General features: G+C 42.3%; 1 protein-coding gene across 4 annotated transcripts in view; it reads right to left on the reverse strand.

Moving 5' to 3' along the window:
• ncbp1 (nuclear cap binding protein subunit 1) overlaps positions 1 to 14,053 on the reverse strand; it is a 79,686-nt gene that overhangs the window by 2,035 nt on the left and 63,598 nt on the right. For all 4 annotated transcript variants that reach the window (XM_080188664.1, XM_080188667.1, XM_080188666.1 and 1 more), the window contains 6 exons: positions 10,272 to 10,375; positions 8,326 to 8,451; positions 7,164 to 7,266; positions 6,202 to 6,295; positions 5,761 to 5,864; positions 5,552 to 5,666 (listed from right to left, as the gene is read on the reverse strand). In XM_080188664.1, the coding sequence (XP_080044790.1) occupies positions 5,552 to 5,666; positions 5,761 to 5,864; positions 6,202 to 6,295; positions 7,164 to 7,266; positions 8,326 to 8,451; positions 10,272 to 10,375 (646 nt within the window). The remainder of the gene's footprint in view (positions 1 to 5,551; positions 5,667 to 5,760; positions 5,865 to 6,201; positions 6,296 to 7,163; positions 7,267 to 8,325; positions 8,452 to 10,271; positions 10,376 to 14,053) is intronic.

A 14,053-nucleotide genomic window follows, 5' to 3' on the forward strand; every position in this document is an offset into this window, starting at 1 on the left:
TTGCTGGAGGAAGATATTTAATTTGATGTTTAGAGTAGTTGGGTGACAAATATCAGTCAACACTCTCTCCTATATCTTCATAATGAATAGACTTTCTACCTCTTTCACTGCATTATCTTGTGATACGTACAAGGCTGGTATAGTAATAAGCCAATTTGGTCCCTACCCTTAGCATAAGAAAATTAAAAATAGGTGGTTGTCCATTCAAGGTTTAACTGATTAAATTTGTTAAGGGTTCTCTGCTTCCCCTTCAAACAGCTCATGAAATTCAGGCTCTCTCAGGAGTTGGAACTGGTGCCACAAGTACCCACTGCTCCACTCCCCATGTGTTGCCATAGGCCTCAGCAACAAGAAATTTCAGCACTCTCTAGTGATACAGAGTAAACACTGCCACTACATTTTTTCACATTTCATTTATTTCTCAGATCCTAACCACAGAAGTTATATTTTCCAGTCGAAGTTTGCTTTAAATATGAAAGGATAATCTCAACATGGGAGTTCCATGAAATCAAGGCATAATTTTTAGTCTTGGTACAAATATAGTTGGCTATCCCACCCTTCCCTGAACACACATCACCTCTTTTGAAAGGAAATAAAAGAGTAAACTGATAAGACTATGAAGCAAAAGGGTACAAATTAGGAATATCAAACATATAAGATCAGGAAAATAAAGTAAAGATAAAGTTGGGAGGGAGACTTGGATGAGGGAAGTGAATGTATTATTGCCAAGTTTGTACATGACACAAATAGGTGGGAAGGCAAGCAGTTGAGGATGACACAGAGTCTACAGAGGGATACAAACAGGTTAAGTGATTGAGCAAAAACTTGGGTGATGGAAAATAATGTAGGAAAATGTGAACTTATGCACTCTGGTTAGAAGAACACATTTGCTCAATGTTATTTAAATGGAAGAAGACTGCAGAAAACTGCAGTAATTTGGGGTCCTCGTGCATAAATCATAAACAGCAGGTAACAGGGAAGGCAAATAGAATGTTTATTTCAAAGTGAATGGAGTATAAAAATAGGCAATTTAAGGATAATACTGCAGAAGTAATATTCCACAAACACATATCTGAGATGTTAACTGTGTTTCTTTCTCCACAGGTGCTGCCAGACCTACTAAGTCTATCCAGTGTCTTCGGTTTTTGTTTTGTAAAAATAAGGAAGTCTTGTTAAAACTATACAAGGCGCTAGTTAGACCACACCTGGAATACTGTGAACAGCTTTGTCTTTTTATCTGAGGAAAGATATTCTGACATTGGAGGCGTCCAGGGAAAGGCTCATTATATTGATCCCTGGTATCAATAGATTTTATAAGGAGAGGCTGAGTAGGGTGGGCCTGTACTTATTGGAGTTCAGAAGAATGAGAGGCCTTCTTACTGAGACATGTAGAAATTCACAGGGGGTTTGACAGAGTAGAGTCTGACAGGTTGTTTTCCCTTGTAGGTGGGTCTGGGACCAGAAGGTGATCAGTCAGATGTCACGGTACACATCAGTATCAATGATGTAGGTAGGAAAAGTGAGGAGGTCCTTAAGAGAGAGTATAGAGAGCTTGGAAAGAAGTTAAAAAGCAGGACCCCGAGGGTAGTAATCTCAGGATTGCTACCTGTACCACGTGCCAGTGAGGGTAAGAGTAGGATGCTTGGGCGGATGAACATGTGGCTGAGGAACTGGTGTAGGGGGCAGGGTTTCCGATTCTTGGATCATTGGGACCTCTTCTGGGACAGGTGGGACCTGTACAAGAGAGACAGGTTACACCTGAACTACAAGGGGACCAATATACTTGCAGGGAGGTTTGCTAGTGTTATTGGGGAGTGTTTAAACTAGATTTGCAGGGGGATGGGAACCAGAGTGCCAGAGCAGATAGTGGAGCAGGGGTAAAAAGACAGGTTAGTTCAAGCAAAATCATAAATGGAAGGGTTGAGTGTGGTGGAAATAACCTTTTGAGGTGTGTCTATTTCAATGCCAAGAGTATTGTAGGGAAGGCAGATGAGCTGAAGGCGTGGATTGACACGTGAAAATATGACATTATAGCCATTAGTGAAACTTGGCTACAGGAGGGGCAGGACTGGCAGCTCAATGTTCCAGGGTTCCAATGTTTCAGGCATGATAGAGGCGGAGGGATTAAAGGTGGGGGGGGTGGCATTGTTGGTCAGGGAAAATGTTACAGCGGTACTCAGGCAGGAGCTTGTCTACAGAGGCCCTGTGGGTGGAGCTGAGAAACAGGAAGGGTATGACCACATTAATGGGGTTGTATTATAGACACCCAATAGTCAGCGAGAACCGGAGAAGCAAATCAGCAGAGAGATAGCTGACAACTGCAAGAAACAAAGCTGTGATAGTAGGGGATTTTAATTTTCCACATATAGATTGGGACTCGCATACTGTTAAAGGTTTAGACAGGGTAGAGTTTGTTCAGGAGAATTTTCTACATCAGTATATAGAGGTGCCAACTACAGAGGATGCGATACTGGATCTCCTTTTGGGAAATGAGTTAGGGCAGGTGATGGATGTGAGCGTGAGGCAACACTTTGGATCCAGTGATCATAATGCCATTAGTTTCAACCTGATCATGGATAAGGATAGATCTGGTCCTCGGTTTGAAGTTCTGAACTGAAAAAAGGCCAAATTTGATGAAATGAGAAGGGATCTGGGAAGTATGGATCGGCACAGGCTGTTCTCTGGTAAGGATGTAAATAGAAAGTGGGAGGCCTTCAAAGGAGAAATTTTGAGAATGCAGACTTTATATGTTCCTGTCAGGGTTAAAGGCAAAGTAAGTTGGGATAAGAAACCTTGGTTCTCGAGGGAGATTGTAACACTGATTAAGAGGAAGAGAGAGTTGTATGAAATGTACAGGCAGCAAGGAACAGATCAGATGCTCGAGGAGAATGAAAAGTCTACTTAAGAGGAAAATCAGGAGGGCTAAGAGAAAGCATGAGGTTGCTTTGGCAGACAGAGTAAAGGAAAATCCAAAGAGCTTCTATAGGTATGTTAGGAGCAAAAGGATAGGTGAGGGATAAAATTGGTCCCCTTGAAGACGAGAGTGGTAGACTGTGTATGGAACCAAAAGAGATGGGGGAGATACTAAATGGGTTTTTTGCATCCGTATTTACTGACGAAATAGGCATGGAGTCTATGGAAATTGGGCAAATGGGTAGGGAGGTCATGGAACCTTTACAGATTAAAGAGGTGGTGGTGGTGCTGGCTGTCTTGAGGCAAATCAGAGTGGATAAATCCCCAGGACCGGACAGGGTATTCCCACGGACCTTGAGGGAGGCTAGTGTTGAACTTGCAGGGGCCCTGGCAGACATATTTAAGATGTCAATATTCACGGGGGAGGTGCCAGATGATTGGAGGGTGGCTCATGTTGTTCTGTTGTTTAAAAAAGGTTCCAAAAGAAATCCGGGAAATTACAGGCCAGTAAGTTTGACGTCGATGGTTGGCAAGTTATTGGAAGGTGTCATAAGGGATAGGATCTACAATTATTTGGATAGACAGGGACTCATTAGGGAGAGTCAACATGGCTTTGTGCGTGGTGGGTCATGTTTGACCAATCTATTAGAGTTTTTCGAGGAGGTCACCAGGAAAGTGGATGAAGGGAAGGCGGTGGATGTTGTCTACCTGGATTTCAGCAAGGCTTTTGACAAGGTCCCTCATGGGAGGTTAGTTAGGAAGGTTTAATCGCTAGGTATAGATGGGGAGGTTGTAAATTGGATTAGACATTGGCTCAATGGAAGAAACCAGAGAGTGGTTGTGGAGGATTGCTTCTCTGAGGCCTGTGACTAGTGGAGTGCCGCAGGGACCGATGTTGGGTCCATTGTTGTTTGTCAACTATATCAATGATCTGGATGATAATGTGGTAAATTGGATCAGCAAATTTGCTGATGATACAAAGATTGGAGGTGTAGTGGACAGTGAGGAAGGTTTTCAAAGCTTGCAGAGGACTTGGGCCAACTAGAAAAATGGGCTGAAAAATGGCAAATGGAATTAACGCAGACAAGTGTGAGGTATTGCACTTTGGAAGGACAAACCAAAGTAGAACGTACAGGCTAAATGGTAGGACTCTGAAGACTGCAGATGAACAGAGGGATGTTGGAATACAGGTACAGAATTCCCTAATAGTGATGTCACAGGTGGATAGGGTTGTAAAGAGTGCTTTTGATACTTTGGCCTTTATAAGTCGGAGTATCGAGTATAAAAGTTGGAGTGTTATGGTAAGGTTATATAAGGCATCGGTGAGGCCGAATTTAGAGTATTGTGTACAGTTTTGGTCACCTTGTTACAGGAAGGACGTAAATAAGGTTGAAAGAGTGCAGAGAAGATTCACAAGGATGTTGCCGGGACTTGAGAAGCTGAGTTACAGAGAGAGAGATTGAATAGGTTAGGACTTTATTCCCTGGAATGTAGAAGAATGAGGGGAGATTTAATAGAGACATATAAGATTTTGATGTGTATAGATAGAGTGAATGCAAGCAGGCGTTTGCCACTGAGGCTAGGGGAGGGCAAAAACCAGAGGGCATGGGTGTAGGGTGGAAGGAGAGAAGTTTAAAGGGAATATTAGTTCGCGGGGGGGGGGGTGCTTCTTCAGGCAGAGTGTGTTGGGAGCGTGGAATGAGCTGCTGGATAAAGTGGTAAACGCGGGGTCACTATTAACATTTAAGAAAAATTTGGACGGGTTCATGGATGAGAGAGGTTTGGAGGGATATGGTTCAAGTGCAGATCAGTGGGACTAGGCAAAAAGTGGTTTCGCACAGACAAGAAGGACCAAAAGACCTGTTTCTGAGCTGTAGTTTTCTATGGTTCTGAGAGTAAGGGGTTGTCCATTTAAAACACAGATGAGGAGAAATTTCTTCTCGGATTGCAACGAGTCTGTGGAATTTGCTACCACAAAGGGCCACAGAGTCTGTGTTGTTAAATATGTTCAAGGCTGAGAGATAAACTTTCAATCAGTAAGGGAATCAAGGATTACACAAAAATGTAGAAAATAGGTGCAGCAGTAGGTCATTTGGCCCTTCGAGCCTGCACCAACATTCAATATGATCATGGTTAATCGCGTACTTTCAGTACCTCGCTCCCACTTTCTCTCCATACCCCTTGATCCCTTTAGCCACAAGGACCACATCCAGCTCCCTCTTGAACAGTGTGAACATTTCAGGTGGATTTCTGATGAAAGGCTAGTGATCCGAAATGTTAACTTAGTTTCTCTCTCCACAAGTGCTGTTTCTATTCTAACTTATATTATTCATTAGTGATATAAGCAGTCTCACATTAATACTGCAAAGAAATTACTGTGAAAATCCCCTAGTTGCCGCACTCTGGCACCTGTTTGTGTGCACCGAGGGAGAATTTAACATGGCCAATGCACCTAACCAGCACATCTTTCAGACTGTGTGAGGAAACTGGAGCACCCAGAGGAAACCCATACAGACACAGGGAGAACAAGCAGACTCCACAGAGTGATCCAAGCTGGGAATCAAACACAGGTCCCTGGCACTGTGAGGCAGCAGTGCTAACCAGTATATCCAGTTGATTTAACACAAAACAAACTTACTCTTTTGTGCTGTTTATCCAGTTTATCTTTAGTCTCTTCAAGCTCCTTTTGAACCTTTTGTACATGCTTGTTCATCTTTCGGATGGTGGAGTGAAGAATCTCCCAAACATATAACCTAAAGTACCATAGTAAAGTTAGTTCCAATCCGTAGCAAAGACCGGAACACTAATTACTAGAATATCATGTTGCCAAATGTATACACAGATTACCTGGTGAAATCGTGTGCCATTTCTGAAGAGAAGATCCAGTTGGCAACTGCTGCACAGTCTACAATCTGTGTTCTGATCATTTTATCAACCAACATGGCCATCATCTGTAGAATAGCAAGAAAAAGTAGTTCATATGAGACAGATCAGAAATGTGACATTGAAGAGTTAATTCATCGATTTCACACTCCCAGTAGGGAGTTGCAACTGAAGGGAGTGCTGATCAGGCAATGGCTTCAACTTCCATTGTCATGAACTTAAGGCCACACTCCCTTCAAATGTGGCGTGTCATTTGATTGGAGTATTCCACTTTGCTCAAAGAGAAGGAAATTTAGGCCACTTTTAAAATGAAAAGAGAAATGATAAAGTAGGACATGTTTTGCTTTCAATTTACACTCTAAAACAGATTTATTGTTTGACATAAGAGAAAGGAAGAACCATTACCTGAGGATGACACTTCCAAACATCAAACATGACTCTTAGTACATGTAGTTTGCCCTCATCACCTTCAGCCAAGGTCTTAAAAATCTCATGAAACCTACAGAAAAAAACAACTGGTGAAAGCTGTGTAAGTGAATGTGAAATGGTTCATCAATAAAATATAGGTTTAAAATGGAAAGCTTTATAGCATTTTCTAGACTCTGGACAGAGACGTATTCTCTCGCCTCAATCGCACTGCTCTCCTTCATTCCCTTTGTTATAATTTCCCCGAGCAAAAAGGTGCCACAACTGTCTGAAAGCAAATTACTGCGGATGTTGGAATCTGAAACCAAGAGAAAATGCTGGAAAATCTCAGCACGTCTGACAGCTTCTGCAAGGAGAGAAAAGAGCTGATGTTTTGAGTACCTTTGACAAAGGATCATCTGGACTCGAAACGTCAGTTCTTTTCTCTTCTTACGAATACTGCCAGACTTATTAAGATTTTCCAGCATTTTCTCTTTTGGCTACAACTGACCCTGCCTGAGATAGACTTCCCTTCCTTTGGTGATTTGCATTCAATGCTCCTTTGAAGTAAAATAAGCAACTGAATGTGGAGAATCATTGATGTCAATCTTAATCTACTTACTAGGGACCACCTCGAGTGAACATGAAAGCAGTAGCTCACACTTACGCACAGGGACAAATGCTCCAAATTAATCATTAAATAATAAAATTAAACTTGGTCCGTTTGAAACTTTAACTAACCCTAAGAATACAAATTACCCTGCTCACTGGACTGTGCTAACAGTTTAGCAGGACACAGGTTAACCGTAAAGACCAGGATACAGGGAGAGCAAAGTCCTATACTATAGAGCGTCAGAATGAAGAAATCTCTTTATTCTTTGAGTTAATCAAAAGATTAATGAGCAAAGTGACACAAACATCTGATTGCAATTATTTTCTTCTTGGAAAAGGAACACACTTACTTTGCCAAAGCACTGAAGGAATGGCTGAAGGACTTGGCAGCCAGGTGAAGTAAAGTCTGCACAAAAACTTCAATCTTCAGGGGATTAAAGCTGAACCCTTCATCTGAAAGATGGCAGCTCAAGCAAGTCAATCATTTGATTCCAGTAGCATTCTTCCAGGTAACAGTGACAGATTAAACAAGTCTGAGAATCATAGCAAGCGATATTAACTGAATGGATGGTATTATAAAATTATAGAATGATAGGAGTCCATTCAGTCCTTTGTACCAGTGTCAGGTTTTCAAAAGTGTTATATAATTAGTTCCACTTTCCTAGCCAAAAAAACTTTTCCTTTCCATGTATTTACCCACTTACTTTTCAAAATTTTGTTTCCACATATTTCAGGCAGTACATTTCAGATCATAACAATTTACTTCACAAGACATATGTTTCCACATGTCACCTATGGTTCTTTTACCAATCAATTTGCTGACCCTTCTGCCACTGGAAAGGATTTCTTGTTAGTTACTCTATCAAAACTTCTCATTAGTCAGAAAAACATCGGCTCCCACTACGCTGTGGCTCTGACCTGCTCTTTATTGGTCCAGATACATTTCTGGCCTATGGTAACCCCCTGAATATTGATGATGGGAGAATTCTGCAATGGTAACACCAGTGAAAGTCAGTAGGTGAAGGTCACTACATGGCATTTCTGCCAAGCCTGAATGTTGTCCAGGTCTTGCCACAAATTGACTTACTAAATATTGCCAAATTTTGTATCATCCCCTATCTTCTAAATTGTACTCCCTACACCCAAGTCCACATCAATGATAAATAAACAAGAAAACCAATGGTCTTAATACTAGCCCCTGGGTCCCCATTGAATATTTCTCCCCAATTAGAAAAATGTCTATTCCTACTACACTGTGGCTCTTATCCTTTGGCCAATTATGTATCAATCTTATCTCAGTCCCTTTGAAACAGTCTGTTATGCAGTGCTTTGGAATGTGTTTTGGAAGGCCACACTTACTGCACTACTTAATCAATTTGTCTATTACTGCAAACCAGTCAATCTATATGCTTTTAATAATTCTGTTCTGGCTCTCCTTTATTAACACATGCTTTTAAGTTTGTCTTTGTCAATCACTCAGTTTTCCCACCATAATAGAAAACAATTCCTTACCATCATCATCATCCTCTTGGTTAGGATTTGGGAGGTCTTTTAATATGCTCAGGATTTCATCATTACTTGCTTTGCTTTTAATAGCACTGCACAGACTAACAGCCACAGCATAACCAGGTAGAGAGCCTAAAGCATCAATGAAAATAACGTGAAGACAGCTCCAGATTTCATGTCAAATTGTTAAAATTTTGTTTACTAACTTTTTGGCTCTATTAGGCATCCTGCATTTGTTTTAAATACCCCCCCCGGCACTGCCACCCAGCCACACATACACAGACACACACAGTACTATTTTGCTTGCTGCTCTGAAAGTATTTCACTCACTGATTCTCATAAATGTGAGGAACGGTAAGAGGAAGAGCAGGTCCAAATGTACATGTCCACATGCACACAAGCATGAAAAGGGATAGCACCTGTACAAGGGGTTGATTTGTGCACAAGACAGGGTGAGAGAGTGTACCCATTCACAAAACTGAGTGACAGCACATACAAGAGGCCGCACACAGACATTTGCAAGCAGAACGTGTAGCTAAAATGATAGAGAGAAAAAGAGCCAGTGTGATCCAAAATCTTTGAAATACTGCAAATCACCAAAAGAAATTGGCTGCGATTCTCCCCAAAAAGTTCTGAGTGTCAAATTTGCAGGAAAACAAATGTAAATCTCCCTAGGTTTTCCAGTGCAACTTCAGTCAAAGACTCTCCCACACACTATAATCTCTGCGTTGCATAATCAACTATTATTAAAAACTCAGGGGCAGGGTCTATTCACACCAGAGGTTGACAGTTCCAGAACTGAGCATATGCGCAGTGGCCCCCAACTGTCAGTCTGTAGTTTATGGGCCAGCTCGATCACTGGCCAGCCTGGGACCCTCACAGTACTGCACCCCCCGCCCAGCCCCCCCACAGCCCTACTGCGACCATTCCCAGGCCAGCTCTGATCCCCCTCCAGGAGTGCTCTGATCTCCAGCCCATCCCAACCTTGGCAGACACCCCCATTGTGACAACCGCTCCCTCCCAGGCCACCCCAATCAATGGCCTCCTTCCAGCCCCAACCGATCCCCATGCAAAATGGCAGCAGGACCCCATCACCCCGAGGCTCCGCCCCCCCAGCTAGCCCTGGTGGGCAGCACCAAGGCGCTCCCTGGACATGTGCACTCTGTCCCTTGGGCATTGCCAACGTGCCCAGGAACCACCCACCCCTCACTGCCTGACCTCCTGGGGGGCCCCTGATTGCCCACCTTCACTCAAGCAGGATCGTCCCACCAGTTCCCCGAAAGTGGGGAGCTAGTCCGAACCCCACTGGAGTGAAATATTCCTGACAGGGTGGGAGATGCTAGTAGGCCCGGAGAATTCAGTGCAGGGCCTGCTAATTAAATTTAAATTGTAGTTTAAAGGCTATTTAAATATTAGCCCCTTCTCCCAGCTGGCACCATGCAGATGCTGCTGGGAATCCGAGCCTGGGAGGTGCGAATGCTTATGGGAATCCCACAAATTGGCCAACATGCGATTCTCCCGGCCTGCCACACTAAGAATTAGCATGGTGGGTTGGGAGAATCACCTCCATTATGTTATTTTAGGATACTTCACAGCTCACAGAGCAACATTAATGTCAACGTGTAACAGCAGCAATTTGTTTGTCACTGTATTTTCAACGCATTTAACTTTATTTATCTTTAAATAAATATTTAACTTTAAAATATTTAACTTTTCTTTCACCTAAATACGATATTTCAAGAACCAGATCAAAGTTGAACTACATCAGTGTTAAAGGCTAATTTTACAAGATGTGAAGTAATAATGCTTGAATATCTGAACCTCTGAAGCAGCCTACTTTCTTAAGTACAGTTGTTAAGCCAATACAAATTTAAACAGGTAAAATTCAGTTCTCAATATTTAAGTCAGTGAAATCATTAGCTTGTAAGTCCAAACAGATGCTCATTACTTACTGTTGCTCTCATCACCATATTTGTAAATACAGAGTGGATTTGCTGGCAACAGAGCTGCAAAGTTCTCAGGTACAATATCCACTATTCTTTGATAATAGGAAAGCCTGTGAACAAGATAGCAACTCACTTATACTTGTTAATAGTTCTCATCAACTATTTCAACAAATGCAGATGCTTAGACAAGAAGCCAAACCAAAATCACTACAGGAAACAGTTTCAGGTCAAAGTTACCTAGAGTGTGGGATTTTGCCCCACTGTCTAGGAGGGAAAGAAGGAACATTACACTTAGATCCTACAGAGCAGAATTAGCCTTCAACCTGTGGGCCATCATAGGCCAGTTTAAATAAAGTGAATGGGCCTTTAAGGGAGGACTACTTTATTTTATTGTCTCAGATAATTTAAAATGATAAAAGGAGTGATTACACAACTTGTTGGATGCCCTTATTTTCTTAATGAGACAGTAGGAACTGTGGAGAAGCAAAGGGATTTGGATATTGCATCATAATCATAAATCATAAAGCAAAGCAAACATAAGAACATAAGAAATAGGAGCAGGAGTAGGCCATCTAGCCCTTCGAGCCTGCCCCGCCATTCATAAGATCATGGCTGATCTGTCATGGCTCAGTTCCACATTCCCGCCCTCTCCCCATAACCCTTAATCCCCTTGCCTATCAAAAACCTATCAACCTGCGTCTTAAATATATTTAGCGAGGCAGCCTCCACCACTTCAACGGGCAGAGAATTCCAGAGATTCACCACCCTTTGAGTGAAGAAGTTCCTCCTCAACTCTGTTCTAAACTGCCTCCCCTTACCTTGAGGCTGTGCCCTCTAGTCCTATTGTCCTTTCTGAGCAGGAAGAGCCTCTCCACCTCTATCCTATCCATCCCATTCATCATCTCATATGTCTCAATGAGATCTCCCCTCATTCTTCTAAACTCTAACGAGTACAAGCCTAGTTTATTCAGCCTCTCCTCATAGTTCAACCCCCTCAACTCCAGTATCAGCCTAGTAAACCTCCTCTGCACTCCCTCCAAGGCCAAAATATCCTTGCGTAAGTGCGGCGACCAAAACTGCACACAGTACTCCAGCTGCGGCCTCACCAGTGCCCTGTACAGTTGCAGCAAGATCTCCCTACTTTTATAGTCAATCCCCCTCGCTATAGAGGACAGCATCCCATTTGCCTTCCTGACCACCTGCTGCACCTGCAAGCTGGGTTTTGCGACTCGAGGGACCCCGAGGTCCCTCTGCACCGTCACCTGCTGCAGTTTTTCGCCCCGTAAGTAATAGTCCTTCCTACCATTATTACTACCAAAGTGGACAACTTCACACTTGCTAACATTAAATTCCATTTGCCAGTTCCTGGCCCATTCGCCCAGCCTATCTAGATCCTTTTGCAGACTTTCCACACCCTCTGCACAATTTGCCGTTCCACCAATCTTGGTGTCATCAGCAAATTTCAACACCATACACTCGGTTCCCTCCTCCAGATCATCTATATAAATAGTAAATAGCTGAGGCCCCAGCACCGATCCCTGGGGCACTCCAATAGTCACCAACCGCCAATCTGAATAGCACCCATTGACCCCCACTCTCTGCCTCCTATTTGTCAGCCAATCCCCTAACACCCTACCCCCAACTCCATGCCCCCTAACCTTATGTAATAACCTCTTGTGCGGCACCTTATCAAACGCCTTCTGAAAATCAAGAAACACCACATCTAACGGCTCTCCTCTATCCACCGCCCTAGACACATCCTCACAGAACTCCAATAAATTTGTCAGACACGACTTCCCCTTAACGAAACCGTGCTGCGTCTGCTCTATCAAACAATTCTCCTCAAGATGCCTCGCTATTTTCTCCTTGATCACGGATTCTAACATTTTACCTACAACAGACGTTAAACTAACCGGCCTATAATTCCCTGCCTTTTGCCTGCCACCCTTCTTAAACAACGGTGTAACATTAGCCGTTTTCCAATCTTCCGGCACTTCCCCGGAATCCAGTGAGGTTTGGAAAATAATCATCAAGGCATCCACTATCACCTCTGCAATTTCTTTCAGAACCCTTGGATGCATTCCATCAGGTCCTGGGGACTTGTCCACAATCAGTCCCTCCAGTCTGTCGAGCACTGCCTCTCTAGTGACAAAGCAAGATGTACTAAGGGGAAGGATACAAAGAGGAAATTCGGTTTCATTTACATAGTGCATTGGTCAGACTCCAGAACTGGTTTCAACAGTGGACACACCTCAAAGGGTGTATTAACCTTGGAACAGGTAAATACAGAGCCGTCAGAATGGATTTCACCGAGTTTAAATTACAAGGAGAGATAGTATAAAACTTGTTTTCTCCAGCACTTAGAATTGTTGTAACAGTTGTTTAGGATGATCAAGGGATTTTGGGGACTTAATACTTGAAATAAAGAGAAAAGCTTCTTTGAAACCTCACTTTTCTTGCTACCTGTTAGCATATTGCTACGTGGCACTGATTTGGACCTTCATGTATGCTTTCAGACAGCACAAGCATTTAGTACCGGGGCGGAGGGGGATAGTGCTTTGCTGTTTCTGTATTGGATCTTGCAGTTCTAACTCTCAACGCTGCACAGGGCTCCTTCCATTATTACCTTTCAGCAAGTAAAAGAAAACTTCAGGATATTTGACACAAAATAGGTACTTTTTTCCAGAAACAATTAATGGTTGACAGCAGCTGGGGAGAATTCTTCAAAAATTCCATACACTATCAAACCAACCTGTCTGGTTTGCTAAGAGGCTTGCATACATCAAGTACTTTTTGTTTACCTTCATCCTATAAGTAAAGAAATACAGAATTTCCAAGATCCAGACAACATTATCTATGTTTCATTTCAACATGTCAAAGCATGAAACAAGAGAAAACACTGAAGTGGACAGCTCTGGGACTGAAGGATCATCTATCGGCTCAGCATTCATGTCAGGTCAGACTTGGTTCAGCTGATGAATACATCAAAGAACAATTGTGATCTTTGTGTTAGATCACAAAGTCCTGTGGGACCTGTGAATGCACAGGTTTATGTGCAACATATTGGTGGCTGGCATGAACTTCACTATACTTTCATGAACCATTAAGCATCTAAATAGCATCTTTACCTAAGAAAATATTCCAAGGTAGCTCACTGAGGAAAAACCGAATCAGCAAAACAAAAGTCAAAAAGGAATGAGTGTGCACACATTCAAAAGGTGAAAAGAGAGGTAGCATGGGAAAGCGGTTTGAGGGAGCAGTTTTAAAGTAAGGCTGAGATAACTCAATGTCTGGAAAGGAAAATAGGAGTCCAGAGACAGTATTGAAGGGCACTGCTGGGATACAGAAATGAAGGACGTTTCAGAAATCAAGTGTAGGGATTTGCAAATGAAGATAGAAGTTTGAATTCAATAAATTGTGGGACAAGAAACAAAACTGCATCAGGGTGATTGATTGTAAAAATACAATTCAGCACACTACTCTCAAACGATTCACTCAAAGAACAACATGACTAAAAACAGAACAAATGTTTTCAATGCAAAATTATACAACCTCACATTTTACAATCTATTCATTTCTCCATTAACAATCACACAAATCAGAGGACTAAAGTAAGTGTTCAAAATATCAACACCTTACAGAAAACTCAACAGATAAGCATCCCAGCCAGATATAAATTTGTATCAAGGAAAGATTCTCTAAAGGATACAAACAGAATACATTTATCTCAAAAATAAATTGCTGCAGCTGATCATACTATAAATTATTTTAGGTTGTCAAGCTTTAAG

This window comes from Carcharhinus amblyrhynchos, chromosome 5 (genome assembly GCF_965287045.1).
Source record: "Carcharhinus amblyrhynchos chromosome 5, sCarAmb.v2.hapA, whole genome shotgun sequence".
Classification (NCBI taxonomy): Eukaryota; Metazoa; Chordata; class Chondrichthyes; order Carcharhiniformes; family Carcharhinidae; genus Carcharhinus; species Carcharhinus amblyrhynchos.